Raw genomic sequence first — 21976 nt, 5'->3', positions numbered from 1 at the left:
GAACATTTTGTCTGTGGTGTAATCATGCAGGATCATCTCTGCTGCAGCTGTCCGAGTGCAGAGTGACCACCCAGCCCAGCCAAGGTTTCCATGGACAGAGCAGGGCCCAGTGGGAGAATGTGGACAGAGTGTCTCCCACCCAATCTCCCAGACCATGCTGGGCATACATGGCACACACTTGGAGGCTGTCAAATGGCTGAGTCACCTCCAAAGAGTTCCAGACTCAATGTCCAGGTGGAAATCAGTGTTGTGGGCTGTCTATACTGGGATCAAAACTATTCAGTACCTTCACAGACAATGCGATCAGGCACACCCCCAGTGAATTCGCAGCTGACACCAAGCTGAGTTCATTAGTGACAGGTCAGGGGTGATGTTTATGGATGAGCTGGAGGAGCAGACCTGTGCAAACTTCACAAAGTTCAAGAAGGCCAAGTGCAAGGTCCTGCAGGTGAGTCAGGGCAATTCCCAGTTTAAACAGAGAGTAGGGGATGGAGAGCAGCCTAGCAGAGAAATGCTTTGGATTACTGCTGGATGCTGAACGGGACATGAGCTGGAGATGTCCATTTGCTGCCCAGCTTCCATCTGGGTTTGCATAACAAGTAGAATGACCAGCAAGAAGAGGAAGGTGGTCATCCCCCTCTACATGTCTTTGCATAGATTGTCAAAGGAATGTAGCATCACTGCCATGAAGAAGCTCTGACAAAACTCAGGTCCTTTAGCCTGGGAAAATGAAGCTTTGAGTAGAATATATTTTGTCTTTTCAATTAATAAAGAATACTGACAAGAAAGATTGAAAGATATTGTTTAGGTGTAGATTAGACAATTTTTTAAATATAAAGATGGTGAGGCACTGGAATGAGTTGCCCACAAATATTATGAATGTGCCACCATTGGAAGGCTTCAAGGACAGTTCGGATGGGCTTTTCAGTAACCTGGTGTAGTGAAGGATGCCACTGCTCGTGACGGATGAGTGGAATAAATTATTTTAAAGGGTGAATTCAACCCAGAGAATTCTTCGGGTCTGCAAATGATTCATGGTGGCTTTGCATTTTGGTCATCAGGTACCTGAATAGGGAGATGCAAAAGAAGCAACTTTCCTGAATGGGGAACAAAAGAGGAATGTTATGCTTAGCATAAAGATAAAAGCATTGCTTTAGCCTTAACTATCCGCAACTTACATCGACCCAAGACGGGAAAGTAAAATTGAAGATACATGACAGGGTACTTATAGATTTCCTTTGCTGAGACGTATATACAATTTCCTCTTTCCTTAGCTGTACCTTGATATTATTAAGACAAACTGAGTTCCTTTATTTATTGCTTTACCATAAAGATTTTCTCCTCTGTATCTATTGCGACGCAAAAAGATGACATAAAAGCATTTAACAGCGTACCTAAATTTCAAACGTATTTAAAATCACGTTAAATGCCGGTGTCCCGCCCAAAGCCGGGCGCCCTTGAGCGCGGCCGTGCGGCGGCTGCAGTGTCGCGGCGGCGCCTCCGGGTGTCGCTGTTGGCCGCCGCCGAGCGCCGCTGGAGCCGCCGCCGCCGCAGCGTCCTGCCCCCGCAGGCTGCTCGCTCGCCCGGCGCCGGCCGCAGCGGCAGCGGCACCGACAGCAGCAGCGGCGGCGGCGGCGAGAGGCGGCCCGAGCGGTGTGGGTGGCTTTGAGCGGTGTCTGTTTTGGGCGGCGAGAGCGGCTGGAAGGGCGGCAGGGCAGCGGCAGGAGGCAGGAGCGCGGCGAGCGCAGCGGGCAGAGAATGGCGGTGAGGCGGCGGCAGAGGCTTGGGCCGGGCGGCGGGCGAGCGCTGCTGGCCGCGCTGCTGCTGCTGCTGCTGCTGTGCGTGTGGTGCCGGGCGGCGGCCGAGCGGGTCCGCTACGCCATCGCCGAGGAGCTGGGCAGAGGCTCGCTCGTGGGGCCGCTGGCGCGGGACCTGGGGCTCAGCGCGGACGAGCTGCCGGCGCGCAAGCTGCGGCTGAGCGAGGAGAAGCAATACTTCACGGTGAATGAGGAGAACGGGAACCTGTACGTGAACGAGAGACTGGACCGGGAGGAGATGTGCGGCGAGTCGGCGACCTGTTCCGTCAGCTTCGAGGCGCTGGTGCACAACCCACTGAACATTTTCCACGTTGAGGTGTTCATTGAGGACGTGAATGACAATTCCCCGGCCTTCAGCAATGCTGTTCTGGACCTCGAGATCGGTGAATTAATCCCTCCTGGTGCTCGGTTTCCGCTGGAGACGGCCCACGATGCAGACGTGGGTAGCAATTCGCTGCTGACTTACCACCTCACCATTAACCCGTCGTTCTCCCTGGCCATGAAGGACAGCCAGGACGGAAGCAAGCTGGAATTAGTTCTGGAGAAGGCATTGGACCGAGAGAAGGAGAGCTCTTTTGAGCTGTTGCTGACGGCAGTTGATGCCGGGGATCCCGCGAGATCCGGGACTGTCCAGATTCGGGTCAACGTGACGGACGCCAATGACAATGCACCCGTATTCGCACAGGACCGGTACCACGTGAGCCTACAAGAGGACACGCCACCAGGTTCAGCAGTATTGAACGTGTCAGCCTCAGACGACGACGCCGGCACCAACGCCCGCATCACCTACAGCTTTGGGAAAATGCCGAAAAAGGTACTTCAAAAGTTTGTGGTGGATGCAGAGAGCGGGTCTATCACACTGCAGGAGGCTTTGGACTTTGAGGACACGGGTGTGTTTAGCTTGGCTGTGGAGGCGAAGGATGGAGGGGGTTTGGTTGCACATTCCAAGGTGGAGGTGGAAGTGCTGGACGTGAATGACAACGCGCCCGAGATCACGTTACTCTCAGTGTCGAGCCCCGTGCCAGAGGATGCCCCGACTGGCACCGTGGTGGCCCTGCTGAAAGTGCGGGACAGAGACTCGGGAGAGAACGGTCAGATATCGTGCGAGCTGTCGGGAGAGGCGCCTCTGTCGATCGTGGCGTCGTCGGGCGGCTCGTACAAGGTGGTGACATCGGGCGCGCTGGACCGCGAGCAGGCGTCGGAGCATCGCTTGTCGGTGGTGGCCCGGGACCGGGGCAGGCCGGCGCTGCGGAGCAGCAGGGAGCTGGTGCTGGAGGTGTCGGACGTGAACGACAACGCGCCGGTGTTCGAGGAGGCGGCGTACAGCGCGTACGTGGCGGAGAACAACGCGGCGGGCGCGCTGGTGCTGCGCGTGCAGGCGCGGGACGCGGACGCGGGCGCCAACGGGCGCGTGAGCTACTGGCTGGCGGGCGGCAGCGCGGGCGCGGCGGGCGCGGCGCCGCTCGTGTCGGTGGAGGCGCGGAGCGGCGCGCTGTACGCGCAGCGCTCCTTGGACTACGAGCAGTGCCGCGAGTTCACGGTGGCCGTGCGGGCGCAGGACGGCGGCTCGCCGGCGCGCAGCTCCACGGCCACGGTGCGCGTCTTCGTGCTGGACCGCAACGACAACGCGCCCAGGGTGCTCTGGCCCGCGGCGGCGGCGGCGGCGGGAGAGGCTGCGGGAGGGGCGGCGGCGACGCCTTTCGAGGTGGTTCCGCGCTCGGCCGAGGCCGGCTACCTGGTGGCCAAGGTGGTGGCGGTGGACGCGGACGCGGGGCGCAACGCGTGGCTGTCGTACGAGCTGGTGCAGGCGTCGGAGCCGGCGCTGTTCCGCGTGGGGCTGCACAGCGGCGAGGTGCGCACGGCGCGCGCCGTGGGCGAGCGGGACGCGGCCAAGCAGCGGCTGGTGGCCGTGGTGAAGGACCACGGGCAGCCGGCGCTGTCGGCCACGGCCACGCTGCACGTGGTGCTGGCCGAGAGCTTGCAGGAGGCGCTGCCGGAGCTGAGCGAGCGGCCGGCGGGCGCCGAGGCGGCGGCGGCGGCGGCCGAGCTGCAGTTCTACCTGGTGCTGGCGCTGGCGCTACTCTCGGCGCTCTTGGTGCTGAGCGTGGCGCTGGCCGTGCTGGCGCGGCTGCGCCGGGCCGGGCCGCCCGCCGTGCTGCGCTGCCTGGGCGCGCAGCGCTTCTCGCTGGCCGGCGCCGCCTTCCCGGCCGACTTCTGCGAGGGCACCTTGCCCTACTCCTACAACCTGTGCGTGCCGCCGCCCGCCCGCGCCGTGCCCGAGGCTGCTTGGCCGCCGCCGCCGCCGGTGCCCATCCTGTCGGCGGAGGAGCTTCTGGGCGGCGATTCCTGCGGGAAGCCGAGCATGAACAGTGATCTCGTCGTGGGAGAGCAGCCCGCCGAGCCCGATTCACCGCAGGTCTGTAAAGCCTGATGTGCTTCTGTTTCTAAAAGTTCCCGAAATATCATCATTGTTTCCCGCGTGTTCTTTGCGTGGTGTCAGTGGGTATTCTCCATCTCTATCTCCACGTAGCAGCGGAACTTGTTCATTTTTTCTCTGTAACAGCCTGAGCGGACCGGCTTTGATGACAGCTCTCCTTTAGGCTAGGTGCAGCGTTTCTCAGTGTTTCTCCTTGTTTCCCAGAGTCGTGTTTTTATGACGTGCACAGTCCTGTCTCCGTGACGGACTGAATTAAGGAAGGGGCTATCCCCCCTTCCTGCAGAGCAGGAAGCCGTTGGTTCTCGTTTGGTCACAGGTTCAGCCTCAGGGGCGAGGGTTTGTCTTCAAAACTCGAGCTCCATAAATTCGATTGTGTTAGCAACATGAAAGCAGGTTCGTATTCTGTGGTAGAAGACTGGCTGATTCTGCATGACGGAGTCGAGGAAAAAAAAAAAAAGAGAGAGTACTGACATCTGGTGTTGGAAATATTTCTTTCCTGACAGATTTGTTCCGAGAATGTGTACTTAGAACTCGTGTATAGCTTTACCCGAACCCGTTCGTTAAAATTTGTTTTGTCCCGGTTAGATTTCGAAAGGAATCGAATGTAGAAAGTTCCTTTCACTCTTTTTTTTCTGAGTGAAAGCAGAGATTTTCGCCCGTTTTGGGGGGAATGCAGTAGTGCGGCTAGATTGCTCCATTCATCCGTCCGGGTGGCATTTCGCTCTGTTTTCCTCTTCATGATCTTTATTTCGTACACTGGTGAGAGCGTTTAAAGATTTCTGTTTCAGAGGTTGTTATTTTTTTATCCTCTGTGCACAAAAATGTTGGGGGTTTTAGTAGAAGTCAGGGATATGGAGAAGAGCGGATTTTTGTAGTTCTGTTTACTAGGTTAAACATCTGAGATACGATGGGATCACATATTAGGGAGATTGGCGAGAGGAGGGTTTAGGCACTTGAATCAAGCCCATTTGCAGATTGATTAGTGGTCAGCAGTGTTTCAAGTGTTGTACTTTTGTTCTACGGTTCCATGATTGTTTTCTTGAGCACATATCATATAAACATCAGTACGAAATGCTTAGATGATTGGTTTACTAACGAGCTTCAGTGATTCACACATTGATTTTAGAACTAAAAAAGAAAGCTACCATGATTTAATTAAATGTAAACCTGTATAAACTAAGGAAACACTAGGCATCTCTTGGGAAAAGATATCAAATATTTAAAGTCCTGAAACTTTACTTTGAGAGTTTCAGATGCATCTTTATTTCTACTTATAATTGAATCCTGTAACAATTAGCTCCCAGACATCAAGAAGCATGCAATTGCTCTCGTCACGCTTGTGTTAATGACCCTGATATCTCTGTTTCTTCGGGATATGGTATCTTCCCCTATTCTCTCAGACAGCCTGTTCTTGAAGGTGCTTTCGAAGAAAAAGGATAAGATAAAAAATAAGTTACAGGGTTAAATAGGAAAAATGAATTTTAATTTAGGTATAGGGACATTAGTAAGTAATGAGTTTCCCGTGCGTTTCAAGACCCCCGCCTGCGGAATGCCTCTGCCTTCCTCCCGATGGTGATACCCTGGAGGATGAAAGCAGAGATGGGCTGGAGAAATGCGGAGGCAGGAGATCGGCGCTGGACGCAAAGCGACATCTCGGTGGCGACCGTGCCCGGTATGGGGCGAGGCAGGGCGGGCAGCGCCGGGCAGCGCTCGGTGCCTGCAGTGCCGGGAGGAGGCTGCGGGCGCCGCTGTTGACCGAGAGGAGCGAGAGGAAGCTCGGAGCGCTACCGGCAGCCCCGCCCGCTGCGGATCGGTTCACTCGGTTGCTCGCTCCGTGTCCGAACCTGCGGTCCCCGATCGTCCCCGCGGTGCTGGTCCATTCTGGAGCCAGGCGGAGGCACCGGCAGCTGCGCTCGGTGCAGGAGCTGAGAGCATTGAGCGGCAGCGGGATTGGATCGGCGGTGCTGCGGTGCCGGCGGAGCGGCGGCCGAGATGTGCGCGGCGGGGAGGCGCTGGGGCCGGCGGCAGCGAGCTCTGCTCTGGGCCGTGCTGCTGGCGGCGTGGGAGGCGGCGTGGGGGCAGCTGCGCTACTCGGTGCCCGAGGAGATGCCCAAGGGCTCGTTCGTGGGCGACGTGGCCAAGGACCTGGGGCTGCAGCTGCCGGAGATCCGAGACCACAGCATCCACATAACAGAAAGAGGTAGGAATCAATACTTCTCTCTTCACGGGAAGACGGGACATTTAGTGACGGCAGAGAGGATCGACAGAGAGCAGTTGTGCGAGGATGTGCAGCAATGCGTGCTGCACTGTGAGCTGGTAGTAGAGGGAGAAATTAAGTTTTATGAAATAGAAGTGGAAATCACGGACATTAACGACAACGCGCCCGGCTTCCGAGAGGAAGAAATAGAGCTGAGAATGAGCGAAGTGACAGCCCCCGGTGCACGGTTTCCCCTTGTCCGGGCTTATGATCCTGACTCGGGTCGGAATTCGCTGCAGAGCTACGAGCTGAGCGGTGACGAGCACTTCTCGCTGGCCGTGCAGGCGGGCCCCGGCGGCGATCAGCGTCCCGAGCTGGTGCTGGCGAAGGCGCTGGACCGGGAGGAGGCGGCGTTTCACGAGCTGGTGCTGAGGGCGATGGACGGCGGCGATCCGGCACGGATGGGCACGGCTCGGATCCGCGTGACCGTGGTGGACGCGAACGACAACGCGCCCGTGTTCAGCCAGGCGGAGTACACGGTGCGTGTGCCCGAGGACGTGCCCGTGGGCTCTGTCCTCGTCACTGTCACTGCCACGGACGCCGACCAAGGTCTGAACGGACAATTGAAATATTCATATCAAATAGTTTCTCTGAAAGCGTCCGAGATCTTCCGCCTAGACGCCGAAACAGGAGCTATCTCGTTGACGCGTAACTTAGACTTCGAGGAAGGTACCTCCTACGAACTGGAGGTGCAGGCACATGACGGCGGAGCTCTTTACGACGCTGCCAAAGTCGTGATCACCGTGACAGATGTCAACGACAACGCACCCGAGATTTCTGTGCGGTCAGTACTAAGCGAGATCTCTGAGGACTCCCCCTCGGGAACAGTTGTAGCCCTCCTACACGTGGACGACCGGGACTCTGGGGCCAACGGCGAGGTCCGCTGCTCTATCGACAAAGACATTCCGTTCCGCCTGCAGAGCTCCCACGGCAGCTACTACAGAGTGGTGACAGCGAGAGAGCTGGATCGGGAGCAGGTGTCGGAGTACAACGTGACGGTGCGGGCGGCCGACGGCGGGTCGCCGTCGCTGCAGAGCAGCGCGGTGCTGGCGCTGCGGGTGCTGGACGTGAACGACAACGCGCCGGTGTTCTTGGAGGAGCGCTACAGCGCGCGGCTGGCGGAGAACAACGCGGCGGGCGCGCTGGTGCTGACGGTGCGCGCCACGGACGCGGACTGGGGGCAGAACGCGCGCGTGCGCTACCGGCTGGCGGAGGGGCGGGTGCGGGGCGCGCCGCTGTCGTCGTACGTGTCGGTGCAGGCGGAGACGGGCGCGCTGTACGCGCTGCGCTCCTTGGACTACGAGCAGCTGCGCGAGCTGCAGCTGTGCGTGCGGGCGGAGGACGGCGGCGCGCCGGCGCTGAGCAGCAACGTGTCGGTGCGGCTGCAGATCGTGGACGAGAACGACAACGCGCCGCAGGTGCTGTACCCGCCGGCGGCCGCGGCGGCGGCGTGGTCGGGCGTGGAGCTGGCGCCGCGGCGGTCGGAGGCCGGCGCGCTGGTGGCCAAGGTGGTGGCGGTGGACGCGGACGCGGGGCAGAACGCGTGGCTGTCCTACGAGCTGGCCAAGGCCACGGAGCCGGGGCTGTTCCGCGTGGGGCCGCACAGCGGCGAGGTGCGCACGGCGCGCTCGCCGCTGGCCCGCGACGCGGCGCGCCACAGCCTGGTGGTGCTGGTGCGGGACCACGGGCGGCCGGCGCTGTCGGCCACGGCCACGCTGAGCGTGGTGCTGGCCGAGAGCGTGGCCGAGCTGCTGGCCGAGCTGGGCAGCGCGGCGCACGAGGCGGCGGCGCCGGGCGAGCCGGCCGCCAGCCTGACGCGCTGGCTCGTGCTGGCCGTGGCCGCCGTCTCGTGCCTCTTCGTGGCCTTCCTGCTGCTGCTGCTGGCGCTGCGCCTGCGCCGCTGCCACCGCCAGCAGCTGCTGCCGCCGGACAGCGGCGCCTCGCGCGGCGTGCCCGTCTCGCACTTCGTGGGCATCGACGGCGTGCGCGCCTTCCTGCAGTCCTACGCGCACGACGTGTCGCTCACGGCCGACTCGCGCAAGAGCCACCTGCGCTTCTCGGCCGCCAGCTGCTGCGACACCCTCCCGGCCCGGCCGCCGCCCGACGAGCCCGCGCCGCTGCTCGGGGATGAGGACCCGGCCGGCGCCCTCCCGTCGGATCCCGCCCCTTCCTCGGTGAGTTCCTCTGTACAGGTTCTCTCCATGACGCTTTCTTGTGATGCTGCCCTGCCCTTTTCCCGCCCTGTTGTCTAGCTTGCAGAGGAGACTTTGACTAAAAGCGTGGTCAGGTTTCTTTTGTTGTCGTTCTGAAGGCTGGTGCCCATTGCTATCGTTTTGTGAACATAGGGTGGGTCCGCAGGCTTCCAGTAAGTTTAGAAGAACGGAGGGAGAAGGCTGCTGCTGTCACGCTGTTGGTTACGTCGGCGGTTTGGGTATTGATGAGGCTCCAGGCCTTTTTTCCCCTGTGTCAGCTGTGCTGTTTGGAATCTTTCTTGCTATTAGTATTAGATCTTCTGAAGGGATGGATCACGTTATTAAGAAATAGAGCTTTTTAGAAGACTCATGTGTCTTCCCAAGAGCAGATGTGCTTGAATAGGTAGAATGTTTCTTGAACAAAATGCTGATGGCTTTGTGTGGAACCTCTGTGCACGTTGTTCTCAGCCTTTATCGCTGTCCATGATTCATACTGGAAGTCAATAGGAAGTGTTTGTGTCATCCATTCTTTGGTCTTTGTGTGCAAGAAAGAATTTGGACCATGCAACAAGTGTTCCTTGATAATGTCTGTCTGTCTGTTAAGAGGATGAACGATCTTCTCGAAGTTGTGATTCTTTGAAAAGGCTGTGGGTGGCTGAATGTGGAGGAGGAAATGGTGGAACCACTTTAGTTTTTTCTTGATTTTCGAGGTAGAGCTATGTCAGATGGAGCTGATTGAGCCTTGGGTAGAAAATATTTAGCATGGCAAGAGAATTGCCTGGACAGGAAGGGTGAGATTCCAGGTGCAGTGGGATATACAAGGTGGGCATAATTCCCTGTGAGCAGATATTCACTGAGTCAGTGTCTCGGAAGACTGCTCAGGTTTTTCTTTGAGACCTATGAAGTCTTTTCACAGAACTTCAGTGAGCAGCAAATGTATCTTCCACAGCACAGAGATGTACAGACAGCTGTGTGAAATTGCTGCTGGGTAGAAAAATTATCTGGGGAACTGGGCCTCCACTGTCACATGTTTTTAAGATATTTGGATGAAAGGACACTATGGATGATGTGAGTGCTTGGAAATCTGAGTGCTGTGAGCTGTGTGTGAATGTCTGCTGAAAGACTCAGGGGAATGTTTTCCTCCATTTCCTGTCCACTTCCTATTTCTAGGATGAAGCAATGTGAGGTTCTTCTTTCCCAAGTAATTATCTAGAAGATCTGTATTCAGCTGCATGGAGAACCCTGGAGGTTCTTAATAAGTATTTTCCTGTCATCATAATTGTGTCATTGCAAAGCTGAATTTTGTACTTTTGGGGTATGGGAATTGCAAGCTGTGTATTCGGTGCCTATAAACAGCATCATCAATCATCTTCTCTGAGTTATACAACCCAGAAGAGAGTTGTGAGCTGTTCAGTTGTGCAGGCGTTATCTTTCTGTCTCATTCTTTTGATGATCTGAAAATGGTTATTTCCTGTTTGTAGGTGAAAAGACAGAGACATTTCCATAAAGAAGTCTCCTAAAATGTCTCTTTAATAAATGTTTTTTCTTGTCACATGTCTAGAATGTGAAGTCAAATATTATCCATGGTATAGAGATTCTGTCTGATCAACTTTCCTTTTGAGGGAGTCTCTCTAAATTCTGAAGTTCTGTGCAAATCATGGGATCTGTGAAGGGTTAGAAGAGTGTTGGTTGTATGGTGTGTGAGGAGGTGCTGGTGAAGACATGGCATGTGTGTTGTTGATCCCCAGGGCTATTGCTGGCCTTGTGCAAATGAGTCAGGAGTCTTATGATTTCCAATTGTGTGATTTGGACTGGAATGGCCTAAGTTTGGGTTCCATATTCCTTTGCATCAAAAGTGGTTGTCACACATGCTTTGAGGAGTCCATGTGCTGAAGAATGGTGATGTTGCCTTTGAGGTGATACTTGGATGTGTGGGTCTTTGACAGAGCTGGTCGTAATTCATGGCCTTTGTAACATTTCCCACTTGTTTAGGTAATATGGAGGAGCAGAATAATCTTAGTTATGATGCTTGGGCTCTGAGAAGGTGTGCACAGGAGTTTCATCTAATGATGTCTGTATGCAAAATTTGCTGTAATGTTATGTTTGGCCAGAGAGAAGCAGTCTGTGTATGCAGAGACAGGGCTGGTGCAGGAGTTCAGTGTGATTCAGTTCAAAATGAATGAATGAATTGTGTCCAGTTCTGTTTCTCCTGGTGTTTAGATGAGGCCGCCAGCTGTGGCTCCAAGCTTTTTCTTTCTCTTCCTATCCAAGGAAATGACAGTCTGGGGCCTGTGTAGTGACTCCTGTGTGAGGCCCCTGTGTATCGGTTTCTGTTGAGTTTCCAGGGTTGTGTAATGTTGCATTTGACCCAGTCTTCAATGTGAGGCCATGATGGATTTTCTCATTCTTGGCTGGGTTCATTTCAGTTTCTTTGGATAATTTGTTTGGATTAGGTAGGGTTGGGTTGTTTCTTTGTTTCCTTGGTTTTTTGTTAAGGAGTAAATCGGAATGTGTCTGGCAATCCTGCAAACTCTAAACATATCATTATCCAGTTTGGAGAGTATCTCTCATCCATCCCTTGTAGCTGAACTTGTAATCATAGAATTCCAGAAGCACAGAATGAGAAAATGGTTTGTATTGCAAAGGACCTTGAAGATCCTCTTGTTCCAGCTGCTCTGCCATGGGCAGGGACATCTTCCACCAGAGCAGGTGGCTCAGAGCCCCAGCCAGCCTGACCTTGAATATTTCATTCAAGAAATACAACTTCATGAATGGATATTTCCCCAGGTGTTCTTTCTCTGTGGCCAACATGGAACCAAAATTGTGGTTGGTGTTGATGTTGAAACTGAAGGCTGTGAATGCAGAGTGAGGAGGGTGAGAGCTGAGTTCTGTGCCAGGCAAATGGGGGACTCAGTGTGGCTTTGGTAGAGAAATGGTTTGATTTGATGCTTGGTGCCAATGTCAGTGCCATTGTTGTTCTGATTCTGGTGTCCCTGTCATGAAAGACAATGTCAGTCCTCCAAGGGTAACGTTTTCCACAGTAACTGTTCATGTTGACTCTGGGGTGGAAGAGGTAATTAATCCTGTGTGAAAGCTCCATTATCTGTATCTCTATGCCACATTGTGATATAGAGTTTCTTCAGAATTGTAATTCCACTTTCATTCAGGCCTGGGTTTCCCAGAAGGTTGCAGCTCATTTTCACAGATCTGGTAATTTCTTTGAAATATGAAACTGTGACTGATGTTTTTCAGGACATCCTTACTTCAGCCACTTAAGACTGAATGGTGTGTGGGGAATAGGAAGTAGAATTAATAAGAGAATCTGTTGTAATTTGTCAGATAATTTACCTTGAGAAAGAGGCCATTGGGAAGCTTTTTAAAATGATGGTTTCATAACTGTGCAAATGACGGTTTCATAACTTCGTTGCCAAGCAAGGTGAGCAGGCCATGCAGTAGAATGAGCTGCTGAGGAGGGCACTAATTCTGTAAATAACCCCCCTGTCCCGCTGTGCTGTGCATGTCAGGGCCACACTTGCCCCTTGAGACCTCAGGGACTGCACGGTGCTCTCAGGGATTAATTTTAAGGCCTGCAATAAAGGTCAGGAAGAATTCACTGTGAGCATTTCTGACTCCTTTTACTCTTCTAATGCTTCCTTCCATGATCTGATTAATGTTTTTGGGTTTCCTTGCAGGTTTTTTGCTTTGTTTTGTTTTCACTTGATTTACACAATATGTGGGTATACTTCCAATTAGCAACACCTTTTTTTAATAACATGTGATGTGCCAATGTATCCTGCTCTAGTTGCTGTGGGAGAGAAGGGCAGGAGATATAAGAGTGACTTTTTATGTGTTCTTTTTGGGCGAAGTGGATTTAAATATGACTTTAGTAGACTTGGCCTCTCTGGAGCAGAGCATGTGATAAGGACAGGGAGAAGATTCCCTCAAAGCCAATGGTTTGATGAGCCATTCTACTTTGGATGACTGCTGATCTTTTAGTATGATTTTTTATCATTTGTGTGCTCTGGAATCCTTCAGTTCCTTATCATAATGGAAGTGGGCAGACAATTGTCCCTCCGTTCTGGGTGTGGCCGCAGTGCATTATCATCTCATGATGGATTTGAGCAGTGAGGGGATGGCCACAAGCAAAACCTCACAGTGGCCTGGCATGGAAGAAAAAGCGGAGAGGGGAGCTGTGTGTGTGAGTCTGGAGAAGAGCTGGGTCATTGCCTTGCTTGTCACATGTCACAGATAACACCAGGCTGTGCCTGACGGAGTCCAGGGTGATTTGAGTTGCTTCTGTAGAGCAAGGCAGACCTACAAAATGTTATTGCATCTGTCCATTTCCATGTGTTTCTGACTCTTGCATTGCTTGTTGTGATGAGCTCAGGCTCAGGGTGTCTGATCTCATGTGGAAGGTCTCCTCTGTGCCAGCTGCCCGAGTGCAGGTGCAGTTCCTACACACACCTGGGCTGTTTCCAGGTGCACAGAGGAAGGGTTTCACAAGCACTCCTGGTGTGCTCAGCCAGGAACATTTTGTCTGTGGTGTAATCATGCAGGATCATCTCTGCTGCAGCTGTCCAAGTGCAGAGTGACCACCCAGCCCAGCCAAGGCTTCCATGAGCAGATCAGGAACTAGTGGGAGGATGTGGACCGAGTGTCTCCCACCCAATCTCCCAGACCATGCTGGGCAATCAGCTGGAGGCTGTCAAATGGCGGAGGAACAGGCTGGAGAGTCACCTGCAGAGAGTTCCAGACTCAATGTCCAGGTGGAAATCAGTGTTGTGGGCTGTCTATACTGGGATCAAAACTATTCAGTACCTTCACAGACAATGCGATCAGGCACACCCTCAGTGAATTCACAGCTGACACCAAGCTGAGTTCATTAGTGACAGGTCAGGGGTGATGTTTATGGATGAGCTGGAGGAGCAGACCTGTGCAAACTTCACAAAGTTCAAGAAGGCCAAGTGCAAGGTCCTGCAGGTGAGTCAGGGCAATTCCCAGTTTAAACAGAGAGTAGGGGATGGAGAGCAGCCTTGCAGAGAAATGTTTTGGGTTACTGCTGGATGCTGAATGGGACATGAGCTGGAGATGTCCATTTGCTGCCCAGCTTCCATCTGGGTTTGCATAACAAGTAGGATGATCAGCAAGAAGAGGAAGGTGGTCATCCCCCTCTACATGTCTTTGACTGCATAGATTGTCAAAGAAATGTAGCATCTCTCCCATGAAGAAGTTCTGACAAAACTAAGGTCGTTTAGCGTGGGAAAATGAAGCTTTGAGTAGAATTTATTTTGTCTTTTCAATTAATAAAGAATACTTACAAGAAAGATTTAAATATGTTTTTTAGGTGTAGATTAGAGAAAATTTTTTATTATGAGGATGATGGGGCAGTGGAATGAGTTGCCCACAAATATTATGAATGTGCCACCATTGGAAGGCTTCAAGGACGTGTTGGATGGACTGTTCAGTAACCTGGTGTAGTGAAGGATGCCTCTACCCGTGATGGATGAGTGGAATAAATTATTTTAAAGGGTACATTGAACCCAGACAATTATTTGGATCTGCAAATGATTCATAGTGGCTTTGCATTTCGATCATCAGGTACCTGAATAGGGAGATGCAAAAGAAGCAAGTTTCCTAAATCTGTAACAAAAGAGGAATGTTATGCTTAGCATAAAGATAAAAGCGTTACTTTAGACTAAACTATCCCCCAACTTACATCGACCCAAGACGGGGAAGTAAAATTGAAGATACAAGAGAGGTACTTATAGATATCCTTTGCTGAGACATATATACAATTTCCTCTATCCTTAGCTGTGCCTTGATGTTATTAAGACAAACTGAGTTCCTTTATTTATTGCTTTACCATAAAGATTTTCATCTCTGTGTCTATTGCGACTCAAAGAGATGACATACAAGCATTTAACAGCCTTTCTAAGTTTTAAAGGTATTTAAAATAGCGTTAAGTGCCGATGTCCCGCCCAAAGCCGGGCGCCCTTGAGCGCGGCCGTGCGGCGGCTGCAGTGTCGCGGCGGCGCCTCCGGGTGTCGCTGTTGGCCGCCGCCGAGCGCCGCTGGAGCCGCCGCCGCCGCAGCGTCCTGCCCCCGCAGGCTGCTCGCTCGCCCGGCGCCGGCCGCAGCGGCAGCGGCACCGACAGCAGCAGCGGCGGCGGCGAGAGGCGGCCCGAGCGGTGTGGGTGGCTTTGAGCGGTGTCTGTTTTGGGCGGCGAGAGCGGCTGGAAGGGCGGCAGGGCAGCGGCAGGAGGCAGGAGCGCGGCGAGCGCAGCGGGCAGAGAATGGCGGTGAGGCGGCGGCAGAGGCTTGGGCCGGGCGGCGGGCGAGCGCTGCTGGCCGCGCTGCTGCTGCTGCTGCTGTGCGTGTGGTGCCGGGCGGCGGCCGAGCGGGTCCGCTACGCCATCGCCGAGGAGCTGGGCAGAGGCTCGCTCGTGGGGCCGCTGGCGCGGGACCTGGGGCTCAGCGCGGACGAGCTGCCGGCGCGCAAGCTGCGGCTGAGCGAGGAGAAGCAATACTTCACGGTGAATGAGGAGAACGGGAACCTGTACGTGAACGAGAGACTGGACCGGGAGGAGATGTGCGGCGAGTCGGCGACCTGCTCTGTCAGCTTCGAGGTGCTGGTGCACAACCCGCTGAATATTTTCCACGTCGAGGTGTCCATCGAGGATGTTAATGATAATTCTCCGGTCTTCAGCAATGCTCTTCTGGACCTCGAGATTGATGAATGGATCTCTCCCGGTGCTCGGTTTCCGCTGGAGATGGCCCGAGATGCAGACGCAGGAAGCAACTCGATGCTGACTTATCAACTCACCAGCAACCCGTCCTTCAGTTTGGCCGCGATAGAGAGCCCCGACGGAAGCAAGCAGCTGGAATTAGTGCTGGAGAGAGCGTTGGACCGGGAGAAGCAGAGTTCTTTTAATCTGGTGTTGATGGCGGTAGATGGCGGGGATCCCGCGAGATCAGGGACAATCCAGTTGCGCATCAACGTTACAGATGCGAATGACAACCCACCCGTGTTCAGCAAAAGAGTGTACGAGGCGAGAGTAGCAGAGAATCTTTCAGTGGGGTCTCTGGTGCTGCGGGTAAGGGCGACGGATGCTGACGCGGGCAGCAATGGGCGGGTCTCCTACTCGTTTGGCAGCGTCCCGGACAGTGTCAGGGCGTTGTTCACTATCCACAGCGAGAGCGGGGAAGTGAGGACAGCGGGTCCCCTCGATTTCGAGGAGAAGAATAAATACATCTTCGGCGTGGAGGCGACGGATGGAGGCGGGTTGACGGCCCACTGCAAGGTGCAAATTGATATCACGGACGAGAACGACAACGCGCCCGAGATCACCATTCTGTCACTCTCGAGTCCCGTGCCCGAGGATGCCCCGACTGGCACTGTGGTGGCTCTGTTGAAAGTGCGGGACAGAGACTCCGGCGAGAACGGTCAGGTGTCGTGCGAGCTGTCGGGAGAGGCGCCTCTGTCGATCGTGGCGTCGTCGGGCGGCTCGTACAAGGTGGTGACATCGGGCGCGCTGGACCGCGAGCAGGCGTCGGAGCATCGCGTGTCGGTGGTGGCCCGGGACCGGGGCAGGCCGGCGCTGCGGAGCAGCAGGGAGCTGGTGCTGGAGGTGTCGGACGTGAACGACAACGCGCCGGTGTTCGAGGAGGCGGCGTACAGCGCGTACGTGGCGGAGAACAACGCGGCGGGCGCGCTGGTGCTGCGCGTGCAGGCGCGGGACGCGGACGCGGGCGCCAACGGGCGCGTGAGCTACTGGCTGGCGGGCGGCAGCGCGGGCGCGGCGGGCGCGGCGCCGCTCGTGTCGGTGGAGGCGCGGAGCGGCGCGCTGTACGCGCAGCGCTCCTTGGACTACGAGCAGTGCCGCGAGTTCACGGTGGCCGTGCGGGCGCAGGACGGCGGCTCGCCGGCGCGCAGCTCCACGGCCACGGTGCGCGTCTTCGTGCTGGACCGCAACGACAACGCGCCCAGGGTGCTCTGGCCCGCGGCGGCGGCGGCGGGAGAGGCTGCGGGAGGGGCGGCGGCGGCGCCTTTCGAGGTGGTTCCGCGCTCGGCCGAGGCCGGCTACCTGGTGGCCAAGGTGGTGGCGGTGGACGCGGACGCGGGGCGCAACGCGTGGCTGTCGTACGAGCTGGTGCAGGCGTCGGAGCCGGCGCTGTTCCGCGTGGGGCTGCACAGCGGCGAGGTGCGCACGGCGCGCGCCGTGGGCGAGCGGGACGCGGCCAAGCAGCGGCTGGTGGCCGTGGTGAAGGACCACGGGCAGCCGGCGCTGTCGGCCACGGCCACGCTGCACGTGGTGCTGGCCGAGAGCTTGCAGGAGGCGCTGCCGGAGCTGAGCGAGCGGCCGGCGGGCGCCGAGGCGGCGGCGGCGGCGGCCGAGCTGCAGTTCTACCTGGTGCTGGCGCTGGCGCTGCTCTCGGCGCTCTTGGTGCTGAGCGTGGCGCTGGCCGTGCTGGCGCGGCTGCGCCGGGCCGGGCCGCCCGCCGTGCTGCGCTGCCTGGGCGCGCAGCGCTTCTCGCTGGCCGGCGCCGCCTTCCCGGCCGACTTCTGCGAGGGCACCTTGCCCTACTCCTACAACCTGTGCGTGCCGCCGCCCGCCCGCGCCGTGCCCGAGGCCGCTTGGCCGCCGCCGCCGGTGCCCGTCCTGTCGGCGGAGGAGCTTCTGGGCGGCGATTCCTGCGAGAAACCGAGCATGAACAGTGACATCGTTGTGGGAGAGCAGCCCGCCAATCCCGACGCACCGCAGGTCTGTAAAGCCTGATGTGCTTCTGTTTCTAAAAGTTCCCGAATTGTCTTCATTGTTTCCCGCGTGTTCTTTGCGCGGTGCCAGTGGGTATTCTCCATCTGTATCTCCACGTAGCAGCGGAAGTTGTTCATTTTTTCTCTGTAACAGCCTGAGCTGACCGGCTTTGATGATAGCTCTCCTTTAGGCCAGGTGCAGCGTTTCTCAGTGTTTCTCCTTGTTTCCCAGAGTCGTGTTTTTATGACGTGCACAGTCCTGTCTCCGTGACGGACTGAATTAAGGAAGGGGCTATCCCCCCTTCCTGCAGAGTAGGAAGCCCTTTGTTCTTGTTTGGTAACAGGTTCAGCCTCAGGGGGGAGGTTTTGTCTTCAAAACTCGAGCTCTATAAATTTGATTGTGTTAGCTACATGAAAGCAGGTTCGTATTCTGTGGAATGAGACTGGCTGATTCTGCATGACGGAGTCGAGGCAAAAAAAAAAAAAAAAAAAGAGAGAATGCTGACATCTGGTGTTGGAAATACTTCTTTCCTGACAGATTTTTTCCGAGAATGTGTACTTAGAACTCGTGTATAGCTTTACCCGAACCCGTTCGTTAAAATTTGTTTTGTCCCCGTTAGATTTAGGAAGGAAACGAATTTAGAAAGTTCCTTTCACTCTTTTTTTCTGAGTGAAAGCAGAGATTTTCGCCCGTTTTGGGGGGAATGCAGTAGTGCGGCTAGATTGCTCCATTCATCCGTCCGGGTGGCATTTCGCTCTGTTTTTCTCTTCATGATCTTTATTTCGTACACTGGTGAGAGCGTTTAAAGATTTCTGTTTCAGAGGTTGTTATTTTTTTATCCTCTGTGCACAAAAATGTTGGGGGTTTTAGTAGAAGTCAGGGATATGGAGAAGAGCGGATTTTTGTAGTTCTGTTTACTAGGTTAAACATCTGAGATACGATGGGATCACATATTAGGGAGATTGGCGAGAGGAGGGTTTAGGCACTTGAATCAAGCCCATTTGCAGATTGATTAGTGGTCAGCAGTGTTTCAAGTGTTGTACTTTTGTTCTACGGTTCCATGATTGTTTTCTTGAGCACATATCATATAAACATCAGTACGAAATGCTTAGATGATTGGTTTACTAACGAGCTTCAGTGATTCACACATTGATTTTAGAACAAAAAAGGAAAGCTACCATGATTTGATTAAATGTAAACCTGTATAAACTAAGGAAACACTAGGCATCTCTTGGGAAAAGATATCAAATATTTAAAGTCCTGAAACTTTACTTTGAGAGTTTCAGATGCATCTTTATTTCTACTTATAATTGAATCCTGTAACAATTAGCTCCCAGACATCAAGAAGCATGCAATTGCTCTCGTCACGCTTGTGTTAATGACCCTGATATCTCTGTTTCTTCGGGATATGGTATCTTCCCCTATTCTCTCTAACAGCCTGTTCTTGAAGATGGTTTCGAAGAGAAAGGATAAGATTTTTAAAAAGGTACAGGGTTAAATAGGAAAAATGAATTGTAATTTTGGTATAGTGACATTAGTAAGTAATGAGTTTCCCGTGCGGTTAAAGAACCCCGCCCACAGACTGCCTCTGCCTTCCTCCCGATGGTGATACCCTGGAGGATGAAAGCAGAGATGGGCTGGAGAAATGCGGAGGCAGGAGATCGGCGCTGGACGCAAAGCGACATCTCGGTGGCGACCGTGCCCTGTACGGAGCGAGGCAGGGCGGGCAGCGCCGGGCAGCGCTCGGTGCCTGCAGTGCCGGGAGGAGGCTGCGGGCGCCGCTGTTGACCGAGAGGAGCGAGAGGAAGCTCGGAGCGCTACCGGCAGCCCCGCCCGCTGCGGATCGGCTCACTCGGTTGCTCTCTCCTTTGCCCGAACCTGCGGTCCCCGATCGTCCCCGCGGTGCTGGTCCATTGTGGAGCCAGGCGGAGGCACCGGCAGCTGCGCTCGGTGCAGGAGCTGAGAGCATTGAGCGGCAGCGGGATTGGATCGGCGGTGCTGCGGTGACGGCGGAGCGGCGGCCGAGATGTGCGCGGCGGGGAGGCGCTGGGGCCGGCGGCAGCGAGCTCTGCTCTGGGCCGTGCTGCTGGCGGCGTGGGAGGCGGCGTGGGGGCAGCTGCGCTACTCGGTGCCCGAGGAGATGCCCAAGGGCTCGTTCGTGGGCGACGTGGCCAAGGACCTGGGGCTGCAGCTACCGGAGATCCCAAACCGCGGCGTCCGAGTGGTCTCCGAAGGTAGGACGCAGTATTTCGCTCTGCACGGGAAGACGGGTCATTTAGTGACGGCAGAAAGGATCGACAGAGAGCAGCTGTGCGAGAGAGTGCAGCAATGCGTACTGCGCTGTGAGCTGATAGTGGAGGGGGAAATGAAGTTCTATGAAATAGAAGTGGAAATCACGGACATTAACGACAACGCGCCCAGCTTCAAGGAAGTTGAGCTGGAAGAGAAAATGAGCGAGACAACGGCCTCGGGGTCTCGGTTTCCCCTGCCAGACGCTAGTGATCCTGACTCGGGTCGGAATTCTCTGCAGAGCTACGAGCTGAGCGGTGACGAGCACTTCTCGCTGGCCGTGCAGGCGGGCCCCGGCGGCGATCAGCGTCCCGAGCTGGTGCTGGCGAAGGCGCTGGACCGGGAGGAGGCGGCGTTTCACGAGCTGGTGCTGAGGGCGATGGACGGCGGCGATCCGGCACGGACGGGCACGGCTCGGATCCGCGTGACGGTGCTGGACGCGAACGACAACGCGCCCGTGTTCAGCCAGGCGGAGTACACGGTGCGTGTGCCCGAGGACGTGCCCGTGGGCTCTGTCCTCGTCACTGTCACTGCTACGGACGCCGACGAGGGGCTGAATAGCCATGTTAAATACTACTTAAAGAAAATAACAGAAAAAGCCTCGAAGATATTCCATCTGGACTCTGAGACGGGTGAGATCACTCTGTTGCGGAACCTGGACTTCGAGGAAGGCGACTATTATGAACTGGAGGTGCAGGCACGGGACGGAGGACAGCTTTTCGACACTGCCAAAGTCGCGATCACCGTCACAGACATAAATGATAACACTCCAGAGATTTCTTTACGGTCAGCACTAAGTGAGATTTCTGAGGACGCCCCGTCTGGCACGGTGGTGGCCCTGCTGCACGTAAATGATCGGGATTCGGGGACCAACGGCGAAGTGCGCTGCTCGCTAGAAGGGGATGTCCCGTTCCGGCTGCAGAGCTCTCACGGCAGCTACTACAGCGTGGTGACAGCGAGAGAGCTGGACCGGGAGCAGGTGTCGGAGTACAACGTGACGGTGCGGGCGGCCGACGGCGGGTCGCCGTCGCTGCAGAGCAGCGCGGTGCTGGCGCTGCGGGTGCTGGACGTGAACGACAACGCGCCGGTGTTCTTGGAGGAGCGCTACAGCGCGCGGCTGGCGGAGAACAACGCGGCGGGCGCGCTGGTGCTGACGGTGCGCGCCACGGACGCGGACTGGGGGCAGAACGCGCGCGTGCGCTACCGGCTGGCGGAGGGGCGGGTGCGGGGCGCGCCGCTGTCGTCGTACGTGTCGGTGCAGGCGGAAACGGGCGCGCTGTACGCGCTGCGCTCCTTGGACTACGAGCAGCTGCGCGAGCTGCAGCTGTGCGTGCGGGCGGAGGACGGCGGCGCGCCGGCGCTGAGCAGCAACGTGTCGGTGCGGCTGCAGATCGTGGACGAGAACGACAACGCGCCGCAGGTGCTGTACCCGCCGGCGGCCGCGGCGGCGGCGTGGTCGGGCGTGGAGCTGGCGCCGCGGCGGTCGGAGGCCGGCGCGCTGGTGGCCAAGGTGGTGGCGGTGGACGCGGACGCGGGGCAGAACGCGTGGCTGTCCTACGAGCTGGCCAAGGCCACGGAGCCGGGGCTGTTCCGCGTGGGGCCGCACAGCGGCGAGGTGCGCACGGCGCGCTCGCCGCTGGCCCGCGACGCGGCGCGCCACAGCCTGGTGGTGCTGGTGCGGGACCACGGGCGGCCGGCGCTGTCGGCCACGGCCACGCTGAGCGTGGTGCTGGCCGAGAGCGTGGCCGAGCTGCTGGCCGAGCTGGGCAGCGCGGCGCACGAGGCGGCGGCGCCGGGCGAGCCGGCCGCCAGCCTGACGCGCTGGCTCGTGCTGGCCGTGGCCGCCGTCTCGTGCCTCTTCGTGGCCTTCCTGCTGCTGCTGCTGGCGCTGCGCCTGCGCCGCTGCCACCGCCAGCAGCTGCTGCCGCCGGACAGCGGCGCCTCGCGCGGCGTGCCCGTCTCGCACTTCGTGGGCATCGACGGCGTGCGCGCCTTCCTGCAGTCCTACGCGCACGACGTGTCGCTCACGGCCGACTCGCGCAAGAGCCACCTGCGCTTCTCGGCCGCCAGCTGCTGCGACACCCTCCCGGCCCGGCCGCCGCCCGACGAGCCCGCGCCGCTGCTCGGCGACGAGGACCCGGCCGGCTCCCTGCCCGCGGACCCGGCCTCTGTCCCGGTGAGTCCCGCCTACACGAAGGTGAAATTTCGCTCACCGTTGCTATGGTTCGT

At 56.5% G+C, this 21976-nt stretch overlaps 4 protein-coding genes across 5 annotated transcripts in view; all 4 read left to right on the top strand.

Moving 5' to 3' along the window:
* The window catches only part of LOC132080365 (protocadherin gamma-C5-like), a 230175-nt gene that overhangs the window by 23519 nt on the left and 184680 nt on the right, over positions 1-21976 (top strand). The window contains exon 1 of one of the 2 annotated variants that reach the window (XM_059483495.1): positions 19470-21923. The exons of the other annotated variant lie outside the window; for it this stretch is intronic. Coding sequence (XP_059339478.1) covers positions 19485-21923 — 2439 coding nt within the window. The 5' untranslated portion in view covers positions 19470-19484. Of the gene's footprint in view, positions 1-19469; positions 21924-21976 lie in introns of those variants that run through there. 2 annotated transcript variants of the gene reach the window in all.
* Positions 1759-4248, top strand: LOC132080621 (protocadherin gamma-B5-like). Its single transcript, XM_059483860.1, has one exon. The coding sequence runs from the start codon at positions 1759-1761 to the stop codon at positions 4246-4248; it is 2490 nt and encodes an 829-aa protein (XP_059339843.1).
* On the top strand, positions 6217-9343 carry LOC132080619 (protocadherin gamma-A10-like). The gene is made up of 3 exons (XM_059483858.1): positions 6217-8685; positions 8823-8942; positions 9308-9343. The coding sequence occupies exons 1-3, from the start codon at positions 6247-6249 to the stop codon at positions 9341-9343; spliced, it is 2595 nt and encodes an 864-aa protein (XP_059339841.1). The 5' UTR covers positions 6217-6246.
* On the top strand, positions 14996-17479 carry LOC132080618 (protocadherin gamma-B5-like). The gene has a single exon (XM_059483857.1). The coding sequence runs from the start codon at positions 14996-14998 to the stop codon at positions 17477-17479; it is 2484 nt and encodes an 827-aa protein (XP_059339840.1).

This window comes from Ammospiza nelsoni, chromosome 16 (genome assembly GCF_027579445.1).
Source record: "Ammospiza nelsoni isolate bAmmNel1 chromosome 16, bAmmNel1.pri, whole genome shotgun sequence".
Lineage (NCBI taxonomy): Eukaryota > Metazoa > Chordata > Aves > Passeriformes > Passerellidae > Ammospiza > Ammospiza nelsoni.
Note: the sequence above shows the minus strand (reverse complement) of the source record. Positions and strands in the feature narration are given on the sequence as shown.

Excerpts from the sequence above, each read along its gene's own strand:
- LOC132080621 (XM_059483860.1), top strand. The coding sequence starts at position 1,759 with ATGGCGGTGAGGCGGCGGCAGAGGCTTGGGCCGGGCGGCGGGCGAGCG.
- LOC132080619 (XM_059483858.1), top strand. The coding sequence starts at position 6,247 with ATGTGCGCGGCGGGGAGGCGCTGGGGCCGGCGGCAGCGAGCTCTGCTC. Across the intron at positions 8,686-8,822 it reads CGGATCCCGCCCCTTCCTCG|GCTGGTGCCCATTGCTATCG; the intron begins GTGAGTTCCTCT and ends GTCGTTCTGAAG. Across the intron at positions 8,943-9,307 it reads TGGTTACGTCGGCGGTTTGG|AGGATGAACGATCTTCTCGA; the intron begins GTATTGATGAGG and ends CTGTCTGTTAAG.
- LOC132080618 (XM_059483857.1), top strand. The coding sequence starts at position 14,996 with ATGGCGGTGAGGCGGCGGCAGAGGCTTGGGCCGGGCGGCGGGCGAGCG.